We start from the raw sequence: 13,172 nt of genomic DNA, 5'->3' as shown, positions 1-13,172 counted from the left end.
AGGTGGAACAGATGTAACATATGCAGAGAGAATTACATTTGTATGGATTGTGTTCAAAAATGAATCTTATTTGCTACATGTGAAAGTAGCCAGTATGGAGTACCAGAGGGTTCGGTGTTAGGGCCTCTTCGATTTAACATATTCATTAATGATATAGAGGACGGGATAGTAAGCAGAATGTAAATTTTTCCAGATGACACCAACATGTGTAGTGTGGTTAGAACTGTTGATGATGTCAATATTCTACAGAGGAACTTAGATAAACTTCATGAATGGACTGATAAATGAGGTTTAATGTAGATATATGTAAGGTTATGCATCTCGAAGGGCATAACCAGTGTGCGACTTATATATTAGAAGGAGTAGAATTGGGCAAATCAGAATTGGAAAAGTACCTAGGAGTCCAAATTGACAACAAACTAGGGTGCAGAGCTTAGTGTCATGGTGCAGCCACTAAGGCCAACAGGATACTGCCATGTATAAAAAGGGACATGGAAACTGGGGAAGACAATGTAATTCTACCACTCTACAAGGCACTGGTTAGACCTCACCTGGAATTTGGAGTGCAATTCTGGGCCCCACATTACAAAAAGGACATTTTGAAGTCCAGAGATGAGCAACAAAGCTAATAAAAGAGTTGGAGTCCTTAAGCTAAGAAGACCGACTAGCCAAATTAGGTATGTTTATGCTAGAAATGAGATGTTTAAGGGGAGACATGCTTAACATGTACAAATATATCAGTGGGCAATTTTCTAAACTATCAGACAACCTCTTTACTCTAAAGTCGGAAACTAGAGATTCTGTACGCTCAAAAGGAAAGGTTTTTTATGGTCAAGGTCATAAAGGTATTGAACACTCTTTCAGAATAGGTGGTGATGGCAGACACATTGAGCACATTTAAATAAGGTTGGACAAACATCTACTGGAAAGAAACATTCAGGGGTACTACTAACCGCTATTCAGTCATAGTTGGAACAGATGGTAATACTAAAATGGGGATATCACATCTAGTCTATACGACCTAACGGGTCCTCTATAAGGTTGAACTTGATGGATGCAAGTCTTTTGATGAACCTCAACTACTATGTAACTATATATGTAACTATATATATGTAACTTTTTGTTTCCCTTGCATGGCAACTTGGTTTGTTCCAGACACAAAGTTACTTATTTTATTTGCTTTACTTACAATTATGAATCAGGCCCGGTCTGCATAGTTGGAGCATTTATGCTGCGTTTAATACAGATATTGCATTTGCACAATTTGCATTTTAGAGTGTTTTTTTCATTGGCAACTTTGCAATTTTCAATTGATTTTCTCCTAAATATCAATGTTGCCTTAAGGTAAGTGTGTGCATTCCACATTTCAGAGAATTTTTGTTATTTCATATTATATTCCCAATGCGGTGCTAGCGAGTTATGAAAAAGTGATGCAAAAGTAGGACAGTTCTCATAAAATTCTGAAACAAAAAAGTATATATAGTAAATATAACAGTGTGCTCCATTATTTCATAAAAGCAGATACACTGTACAGTATTTGCCTTTCTTTTCATTACTTTTTCCTCATATACCTTAACACCATTAACATTTCAAGAATCTTTGTATGCAATTGCTTTGTATAAGCTACTATGAAACGCACATAAATTCATTAAGATTAAAAACGCAAAACTGCTTTGAAATTATAGTTCATTTCCCCATTGTGTACATTTATGTACATTTCAAGTTTGACATATACCGTAAACTACACTGCGTAATTCAATGTATTCCCTTTGAAAATAATTGACATCGTAAAATAATTACTGTACTTCACACAATAATGCTAGAGAAATGAACAACTGGGAGAGAGTTACACAAAGGTGAACAATGGAACAGCGCTAGATTATGGAAAATTATGTTGTTTAAAAAGAAAGATTAAGATACAAAGTAGATGACGATGCATGTTCTGCCAAGGGAGCAGTCATTACATTGCTATTGAATGTTTATTTGAAGAGATATTATTTTCATAACGCACAAGATAAATGAAATATGTACATGTATTGGTACAGTACGTGTGGTCACTAGTAGACGCTACTAGTTAAAGAAATAACAACATAATTAAGACATGTGGCCAGATGTACCAAGCTTTAAGAAGTTTTGTGTACACAGACTCCTCCAAAAGATTATCACACATATTAACATACTACTGTACACAGTGAAAATTAGATCTTATTGACCAGTAACCTTGGGGCAGATGTATTAATCTGCCTATAACGTTTGGAGAATAACGAGTCCCGCTTCTCCAGCATAACGTGGAGAAGCGGGCAAACGTTATAGGCAGATGTATTAAGCAGATAAGGAGAGCCGTTATCCCCAGCGTGAACGGCTCTCCTTATTGGCTCCTTCGCCGCCCCGCACATGCGCACTTGCATTCCTCCCCCCTGGCCGGCTTTCTGGGCATGCGCGAGATCTCGCTAAAACCGCGAGATCTCCAGCGCAGCCCAAGCCAGACGCAGGGCTAGTGTTCTCCCCACAGTGGGGGATAGGACAACGCTAGCCCTGAGATGGCGAAGCAGCCAGGGTGAATTAACGCCTTGAAGGCTGTTAATACATCGCCCCGGCCGTTAATCCCTGGGGGGGATTGCAGGGGACAGCCCCGCCGAGCGTAACTCGGCGGGCTGTCACTAGCGCACGTTAGGTGCGCTAGTAATACAGTAGGAAAATCGTAGTCCCCCCAGTTAACCAGCGTTAAGTGCATTTTTGCACTTAACGCTGGTTCATACATCTGCCCCCTTGATTCCCGAATTCCACTTCTCATCTGCCCCTTTCCTACCCTACTTACTCCATCTCATTGACTGCTACCAACCCTGTTTCTACCTCGACCCCACCAACTAATATACTGTTCCCAATTCCTAAACCCTTGTTCTGTCTTTTCCCTTCCTCTTCCTAACCTACTCTTTACAATTCATAAATGCTGGGTTCTTAGTAGTATTTAGGTCTCAGGAGGAGTCTACTTACATGCAACACATGTTTTTTTTTTAACTTTAAATCTTTATTTCATTTTCTTTTATAACAAACACATATAAAAAAAAACATAAATTGACATTCACAAACACTGTGTAGGTACTTATACAAAGATCTTCAATACTTGCAAAGGGACATTATGGGCTTATGCCCATAGTGGATGTGGATAAAATTCACCCTCGATATTCATCATTAATTTCTTAAGCTTTACAATTACTTATCGTCTTATTCGACCCGCATAAGTACCAGGGAGATTAGTACTTTCTTTATTCTAAATGCCTATTCATGCCGTCTTTTCCTTCCCAACATTACATCTTTATTCGGATTATTAATACCAGGGGAAGAAAACATACTATCCTACAATCCCACTTCCATTGCACTATTTTATCGCCTCTATCTCATCTATATATATATATATATATATATATATATATATATATAAAAAAGAGGTGCTATAAATAAAAAAGAACGTGCTCATTACCTATATAGTCCACCCTTTTGTACATATTCTATTTTTATATTTGTCTATCATAACCAAAATGTGTGATATCAATTACTTCATTATTTAAATTACTAGTGCAAATTAATTTTCTTATATAAAGGCGATTGTATCCAATGATTCCAAATTGAATAATATTTACTTAATGTGTTGCGACCTTGTACTAAATATTTCTCTTGCTCAATAATATAATTCACACGTGCCTTCCAAGCTTCAAAATCAGGGGCGACATTAGACATCCACATTCTTCCCACAATAACTTTTGCAATAGAAGTGAGATTGATAATATATCATTTTCATTCATACCAATATCCCCGGGCACTATTCCCAGTAAACAACACCTTGGAGTTAGGGTTTCCAATGATATCCCTGTCGACGCTATGGTTGATTTAACTTTGTTCCAAAACTCAGAGACCAAGCTACACTCCCAGATTAAATGTATAAATGACACAGGAAAGTTTACACATTTGGGACAGGTTGACGATACTCTCCCTGCAAATTTTGCCAACTTTGTGGTTGTCATATAAGATCTATGCAGAATAAAGAGTTGAGTCTGTTGGACTCGGAGCGAATTTGTGGCTTTTGCCACCACTATCTTCGCTGTAGACCATTTCAAGTCACTCAAATCTCCAATCTCCTTTTCCCATTTTTCCCTTAACAATGTTAATCCATCCCCATTTTTATTTTCCATTAAAATTCCATATACCCTAGAGACTACTTCTGTCTCTACTTCTGTCTTCTACTAATTGTTCCCAATTCCTAAACCCTTGTTCTGTCTTTTCCCTTCCTCTTCCTAACCTACTCTTTACAATTTATAAATGTTGGGTTCTTAGTAGTATTTAGGTCTCAGGAGGAGTCTACTTACATGCAACACATGTTTGGGTAAATTTACTAAAGCTTCTAAAAAATGGAAAGAGGTGATGTGGCATATAGCATCCTATAAGATCATTTCTCGGAACAGAATCGGATGACAGTTCGGATGCTTTGGACCACAAGACTTCTTTCTACTTTTAAAAGCTTTAGTAAATTCCCCCCATAGTCACAATCCACAGAACAAATAGCTTTGGATGAATAACCCGCATGGTCAGGATGCTATACTTGGACATAGAGGATTATTCTGGTTGTTTCGCAAAATCCACCAAAGCCCGCCTTGTGAATGGAGGCCTGGCCGCCACCCATTCGCAGAATGTGTTCACATGCACTGGCTGTGAAGGGATGTTTGATACAAACATCTATTCACAGCCTGTGAGGGAACACCCACATCATTCGATGGTCGTCGACCATCAAATGATGTAGAAGGCACACAGACATCTAAGGTTGCTCAGAGCAACCTTAGATGTGCATGCACATTCTGAAGGAAGTGGGTGGGCAGCTGACATCTGGTGATAACAGCTACCCGCCTCTGGCACCCATATGGGCAAGTCTCTCGGACCGCCGCCCCCCATTTGTTGTCATGTCTCAAATCTGCTAATTCTATGTGGCAGATGTAAGAACGATACAGATGGATCCCTCCTCATCTAGCCCTTTAAAAGGATTAAGTGAGTAATAGGATTACTCTGCTAATCCCTTGCTGTATTGTTCTATGTATTGTATTGCTGCTGAGAACAATAGGATAGCCATGGTGAGCCATGGTGAGCCATTATCTAAGGAAGATAGTTGAGAGGGGCTCCATCTGTATATGTTACTTGTCATTAATCTTTCATGGTGCTAAAACCAATCTGCTCCTGTCATGTGTAAAAAATTACAGGAGCTGACTGGTTGAGCACCATTTAAGATTAGTAATAATCAGGGCTATTTTTCTGCAGGCTCCAGCAGGAACTGAGGCCCTTATTCTAGTTCACGCTTTCTGACAAAATATTTCTTAGATGGACAAAACATGTGCACTGCAGGTGAGGCAGGTGTAAAACCCCACCCAAATCTAATTATCTCTGCACAAGTAACACCTGCCTCACCTGCAGTGCACATGGTTTTGTCCATCTAAGAAATATTTCGTCAGAAAGTGTGAACTAGAATAAGGGCCTCAGTTCCTGCTGGAGCCTGCTGAAAAATAGCCCTGGTAATAATGATAACAAGAACATCTCTCATTATTACATCTGCCTTAGGTCTAACAAGAAGCATAGTAACTGGAAATTAGGAAACATTTGTAAATCATTATATAGTATACTCCAGATCAGGTGTGGGCTAGCTATATGTACTTCTTCAGGGTCCAAATTGCATAATAGGGACCTAGTATTAGAGCGCTAGCTTCAAGAATATATATATATATATATATATATATATATATTTATTTAAATATTTTAGATGCAAATTTAGATGCACAGTATCGCAAGGAGGGACAAATACTGACAGCTACATATGATAAAGGTGGTGCTGGAGAAGGCAGCCTACAGTAAGTGACAGTTCTTTTTAGTACACATTGGACACTGAGCACTGCTATTAGTGACATTAGGCTGAAGATAGAAAAACCATTTTAGTAGATGTCAAGATGGGTTATGCCTTTTTTTGTTTGGCTCACTAAGTGCATGGACACCTACTCTTTCTGTTTCGTCAACAATTATTATTATTACACTGAAAAGAAGATGCCATACTAATAACAAGGACGCTCAAGGCATAAAGGGGGAGATGTACAGTACTAAAGCTTGGAAAGTGGTAAAGATTAGAGAGATAAAGTATACCATCCAAACAGCTTGTAACTGCCATGTTACAGGTTGTGTTTGTACAAGGACAGGAGCTGATTGGTCGTCAGTCTATCTCTTTACACTTTATTACTCTACAAGGCTTAATGAAGTTCACCTGCTGCAAAATTAGATCATATCTTATTTAATTGGAGGCGAAAACAACTGAAATAAGAGGAACGAGTGTGGTTCAATCTGAAGATTGAGACCTTCATGAAGGTGGATTAATGTGAAATAGGTTGAAGTAAAAGATATAACAAAGAGGTGGGTTTAAAAAGATGATGGCTGATTCAGCTGATTAAAACTTAAAGATTTGTGAAGATGATTGTACAATATTATGGAATAAAAATATTGTGCCCGTTTAATGCAATCAATAGGCTGCCCTGGATCATAGGGGGTGACCCATGTTGGCTCACTAGGCAGTGGTCGTTTGCTGTCTAGGGAGCCCCTTAACACCATCTGTTGCCCTGCCACCCCCCCTTCCCCTCCGATCCATTGCCACACCCCCCTCCACTGAATCCCCTTGGTGCCATGCAAGGGAAAGGAACAGGAACACATCCCATTGCATGCAGCCAAAGGGGAGGTTGCCGACCTTTATGTGGAGTTAGCCGCCCACCTGCATTCCCCGGGGAACACCCAGCATTTTCATAGGGATGCCAATAAAATGCTAGGCATTCCCCTGCCCGCCTCCTCCCTCCCCACAGGGAATGGCCCTTGCCAAAGCTGTTTGTTGCCCGGGTTTGCACATGTGCAAAGAATTCAAACAACGACCATCATTGTTGGGACCGAATTCAGATCACTACAAGCGATCCTGAATCGGCCCCTTAATTAGGAAGAGGAGACACAGAACCAATAATTACTAATTATCGATAGATACCTTGATGCATTGAAATACTCTCAATATTTCACTCCTGACAAATGATGAATGCATTAAATGAATGATATTTGGCAGTATTAACTAAAACCTTCCATATCCATCCACAGAAATTAAAGTCAATAAGCCATGCCACAAAGAATTATACTTTCGCTTTGTACAAAGTTCATGGAACCTGAAGAGAAAAGATATACATCACATTACATAGTAAGATGCGGGAAAACACATGTACTAAAATTGCCCTGAAGACTGATATTTGCCGAGAGAAGCCGGGGACTTGCCGCTTCATTTTAAAGCAGACTTTGATGTTACAATTTTGGACCTCAAAAAATCAATTACTGTCCTGGGAACAAGTCAGTGAAATAGAATTACAAGATAGAACTGCACATTTTTTTGGCATGTCTGTATAACTGAAACAACTTAAAGATCAAAATACTTCACTTATTTGCAGAACTGATGATCTGGAAAACAAGCAGTGGAAATGCGAAGTCCGCTTCAAATGCATTCCAAAGGGAATTAAATAAACTGTAACTTTTTTCTTTAAAAATAGCTAACAGAATGAAGTAAAAGGATAAAATTAGGGAAGATACACATCTGTCCATGTTGGCAATACATCCTTGCAGGAAACTGGTAAAAATAGGTTTATTTCAAAGGAATAAAATCCTTTACATCAAATGCATGCACGTATCTAGTAATGATTTATTAGCTGTCAGTCTTCTAGAGTATGGACCCGTGCACACAGTGCTGTATATCTGTGCAGACACCTGTTTTTTTCAGCAAAACAGCTTTAAATACTACTATTTTCTAGTATCTGAAACACACACATATATATGTATAGGAGGGAGGACGGTGGCGGTACTCAGAGTACTTGTGACGAAAAACCAGTAGACTGACACAGGGTCTTCTAAAGCCTTTAGAAGACCCTCTGTCTGCCTACTGTTTTTTCGTCACAAGTCCTCTGAGTGCCGCCACCGTCCTCCCTCCTGTACTTAGTGCTGCTGCACTTTTGGATGGCACCGCGGCCATACTCGTTATACTACTTGCTCCTGTGAGTGCCAATCGCTCTGTGTTCATATATATATATATATATATGGGATGCAGTTACAATCCCGGCGGTCGGGATCCCGGCGTTCAGAATCCCGACGCCGGAATCCCGACCGCCGAAATGCTGACACATTCTCCCTCTGTGGGTGTCCATGACGTCCCCCCCTTGTCGGCATTTCGGCTGTCGGGATTCCGGCGTTGGGATTCTGAACGCCGGGATCCCGACCGCCGGGATTCAATACTGAATCCATATATATATATATATATATATATATATACAGTATATATATATATATATATAGACACAGGAACACCCGGCACTCGACTTGTTAGAAGTATAACTTGCTGCGGTGCCATCCAAGAGAACTCCACAGAATCCTATTGTATATCAGCAGAATGGAGGCGGCACTCACACAGTCTCTTTGATGAAATAAAAATCCTTTATTGAGCGGTCCATATATATGGATGAACATGATTGGGGCCTGTGTCATGTTTCAGTACACCACTGCAAAAATATGTTATTTGGTACAATAATACAGATGTGGGTGAGATTATTTGTACTCTAATGGCAACAGGGTCAGTGGCACTGGGTATAACAAATGCAATCCACTATATTGTTTTGAACTTGCAGACTGCTTGAGGCCACTTCCAATGCATGTTATTCAGGATCATATTATAGCTAGGGATTGTATATTAAATGTATTAAACAACAAAGGGTATATTTATTTTATTTCCCTGGAAACCACTGTCCAGGGTACCAGGAGGGGGTTCAATACCCAAAGTAGCACTAGCAGAAGCATGTGTGCAGCAAAGGCAGCACAGCAGACGCAGTCAGGGGGAGGGGGTTGGTTGTTTGTGGTGGTCCAAACGAGCTGCCCGTGCCTTTCCAGAGGCCAGGGTCCGGGGCAGCTGTACGCACAGCACCCCCCTATCGGCGGCCCTGACTGGCAGACACATCCTTGGGACTAGGGCCTAAATGTTTGTGTACAGTATGATGCCAAATAGCCATGCTTGTTCATGAAAGGAAGGATGCATATTTCCATATTTCATCCCTTGTATGATGACAATCAGCAAAGTAACAATTTGAGCTACAGTAGTGTGCCGGTCACCACTTTTATCTTAATCTTACATGGTGGTATCTGCAATTACAGTGGTATGTAAAATATGCCTAAACACTATGATTTAACCAACTGACACCTGAAATCTATGTTATATTTAAATAAAATGTTATAATTTTGGTTTTATGTATTATTAGACATACCGGGAGAAAGTTACTAAGAAGGGAGTTCTACAGTATTTCACATGGGATGTTGCTATGGGCAACGAATCAGATGCTATTTATTATTTTTTAGAAGGTGCTAAATAAAGAAGTAGATTGTAATTGGTTTCCTGTAGCAACATTCAATGTGAAATAGAAATCCCATCTTAGTAAACTTCTCCTATATCATCACTGAGGAAATATTGTTAAGGCTTGTTAATTTGTTTCGTTTTATCCTTTTATTTACTTAAAGCATCTATGTACTTGGTTTGGGGTTTAAGTTGAAAATAAATAGAAATGATTAATTTTATGCATTTCAAAATATGTATATATGTTGGACACAACATAGAGTTCCACATGTTCAGAGAGGCTAACTATAAAGCCAAAAATGTATCCCATACAAATTTATATCTTAATGCACCATGATGGCATGCTGGTGCCAAAATATATATTGCTATAATGTAACTAAGGTCTTACAATTTCAAAAGTGAAGTTGTAATCTATAGTAAGGGATACATGCTGGCCCATGGCCCTTATTCTTGTTCACTCGCAAAGGCAAATTCCTTCTAAAATGGACAGAACCATGTGCACTGCAGGTGGGGCAGATGTAACATGTGCAGAGAGAGTTACATTTGGGGGAGTTTATTTGTTTCTGTGCAGGGAAAATACTGGCTACATTATTTTTACACTCCAATATAGATCTCACTTTGAAGTAAAACCCCACCCAAATCTATCTCTCTCTGCACATGTTACATCTGCCCCCCTGCAGTGCACATGGTTTTGTCCATTTGAGAAGGAATTTGCCTTTGCAAGTGAACCAGAATAAGGGCCATTGTTCACTGCAGCATAGAGGCATCAGCCTGGTGGTGACAATCTTGCTGCTGGTTTTCACCATGGCAATAATGATCACGATTATGTTATATGATGCCCCAATGTCATTGCAGCACCAATAGACTAAACAACACAAGTATACATTAATACATGGAATAACAATAGATAACAGCATAAGGATACAGTCAAATGCAGTGTGGAGTCTAGCAGAATGGAGTAGGCTAGACTATCTGCTAGTAGTTATCACTTGTTTGGGGGGAGTAAAAAAGTAAATCAGCACTCAGGGCCTTATTCTGGTTGAGTTGGATGGCTCCGAATGCATACGGACGGCCGATGGTTGGTATTTGCGCATGTGCAGAGGCATATCTGAGCATGTGCGAATGCCTCACACGTCCGATCACAGCGTGAGTTCCGTGCAGAAAATGATCATATAGAACCATTCGAGCAGGGGGTGGAGAGGGGTGTGAAGGACTGTTTGGGCTCATTACCATATGTGTGCACCCCGCGTTTCATGGGCGTTCCCATGAAAACGCTGGGCGTATGTATGGTAATTCATCCGTGATGCACGTGTGGGGGGGCGGACAGCTGACATAGCCGGATGCCAGCTGCCCGCCCATATCCCTGCGTTTGCACAGAGAAATGCCCGAGTGGTATGGAGCACTCGTGCTGCCTGAGCGACCATCGGCGACCATCAAATGATGGGGGAGGTTCTCACAGATGGAGTAGGTGTTCACATGGAAAATCCACTCGCGGTCCATTTGGTCGGTGTCTTACCGCATTCGGACGGTGTGAGCGATCCGTACGGAAGGAGGGGCTAAGAACGCTCGGTTCCAGGCCACAAATACGCATCCGTCCGAACCAACTAGAATAAGGCCCTCAGTGACAATGTACCAAACAAGTGAGTGGCCAGTCAGTATCAGAGTTGCTAGTGGGAGACACAGACAGGAGAACGAAGGTGCATTGGCAGCAAGAAGACAAAAATAGGTATATTATACATTCTAAAAGTATAATTTGAGAAATTGCCCCAAGCAAGTAACTAGCTTCCAGTTATCATTTATTTAGTTCATATAAAAAATAATAGTTAGAAGCTGGTTCTTTGTTCCAAGTAACTTACAGTATACACTTGTTCTCTTTAGAAGGATTAATAGCTGTCCCCATTAGAGTCCAAGAAATAGGATTCTATATTCTCACACTCTATGCTTTCCAGAAAATCAGCCCAGGCCGGCACTACGCCCAGTTTAGGTTTTCTGGTAGGCATTATTTATTATACTATAAACATTGGTGTCTCCTGAGAGATAATTGCACCAGATCCCATAAGTAATAGTGAAATTATTATTTTCCAGAGACAGACAATCACGTGTCACTAATGCATTGTAATTTGGACTTCCTGAGTCTCCATTTGGAAATCCTGTTGGTGAGGGGGTAGGTGGTAAAAGTGCATTGTCCTAGAGTGGCCAGAACCCTTTATCAAGCTCAAGTCATTATGGAACCTAATGTTCTACAAACTGAAATCACAATGAAACATTTGTCAAACCAAAGTTATGATTTGCATGTGGTTTGATTATAATGATTTTGTGGCATTAATGTATTAGCATGCCTTTTTCCCCCTTTTTTCTATTTGTTTTTGTTTCTTCTCTTTTCTTCTCTTTTCTGACTCCAATATGTTGGCATTTTTTAGGTAGTATCTTATCTTCTTGGGAGAATCCTATGGCCACTGGTGGCTGTTCCTGGGATTCTTTAGATTTGGCTTTGGGCCCTGGGTATGAACTAAGATGTACAGAGAATTGGGAGGCTTTATGCTACTTGGGCACACAGGTTAAAATGAGAATAGGCATCCTTGCGACACACAGGAACCATGGACTTGTGATATCCAAGTATACTGAAATGGAGACAGAGTAATTCCCCAGGTCACCATGTGGCCCCCTAACCTAGTGACCAACTAAGGTCAGTTAGGCTAGGGACACATTTGAATCTAGACAATACCACTATTGTTGTACTTAATACAAAGAATAATCTTAAAATAAAATTGATCATCTGTGGAATATTTATTACTTTCATGCACAGTGCAGTTGGGATCCATGTGTGCACAGCAATAATGAAGACACCTCGGTAGTGGGGAAATTAGCGCAACAATTGTGCACTTTTAAAAACATATAGATACATGATAGGGAAGGGGAGGCTAGTGGCACTAGGCGCACGTGCCCAGAAAACTAAAACCACATACATGGGGTGACAGAGGGACATACAGTGATGTGATAGTGGCACATACACATAGGCTGATAAAGGGGCAGGGCTAAATACAGTATACACAGGTCAAAGAGTGACATACACATGGTGACAGTGGGGCTGCATAGTGTGACAGTGTCACATACTGTACATAGGGTGAAAGAGTGACATATACATGTTTGATGGAGGGACATACACAGGGTGACAAAGAAGCATGCACTTGGGGTGACAGTAGGACATTCCAGGGTTACAGTAGGACACTAGGTCATACAAAGGGTAACAATGCATGTTCCCCCTGTACCCCCACCCAATTTTGTTTTACTAGCTGATCTCAAATACAACTGTACCTCCATCCACTCTCACGCCATTATCTACTGCCCTGGATGGCCACCAATGCTTTATACCAGGTTGCAAGGCTGCGGGGTGGTTTGCTGTGTGTTTGTTGGCAGCAAGGGCCGGGTTAGCTTTAGTTTCTTTCAGTTCACACAGGTAGTGCCACTCATGCTTGGCTGGGCTGTTGCTCTACTTCAGATAAAGCCAAGATGACATCATGTGCCCCTACCGCCCCCCCCCCCCCACTCCCCACCAGATCTGCATATATGTTCCTACATTAGATACTCTGAAGTTCTCATATTAATATCCCAATCCTGTATTCTTTGGCATCTTTACAGTGATGTTGTTCCTTCGAATAAATAGTTTTTGATGCAAAATTCTATTTGTGAGATTATTTTGCTCATTTCTAAACATAAAAAAACTAAACAACAT

General features: G+C 40.5%; 1 protein-coding gene across 1 annotated transcript in view; it reads left to right on the top strand.

The window, feature by feature from the left end:
- The first annotated feature begins 724 nt into the window (after positions 1–724).
- Positions 725–13,172, top strand: part of LOC146012414 (uncharacterized) — a 39,751-nt gene continuing 27,303 nt past the window's right edge. The window contains exon 1 of the mRNA XM_083151444.1: positions 725–845. Within this exon, the coding sequence (XP_083007570.1) occupies positions 725–845 (121 nt within the window). The remainder of the gene's footprint in view (positions 846–13,172) is intronic.

The sequence above is a fragment of the Crinia signifera genome, chromosome 1, assembly GCF_055691185.1.
Source record: "Crinia signifera chromosome 1, ASM5569118v1, whole genome shotgun sequence".
NCBI lineage: Eukaryota > Metazoa > Chordata > Amphibia > Anura > Myobatrachidae > Crinia > Crinia signifera.
The sequence above is the reverse complement of the archived record's forward strand: the minus strand, read 5'-3'. Positions and strand labels throughout refer to the sequence as shown.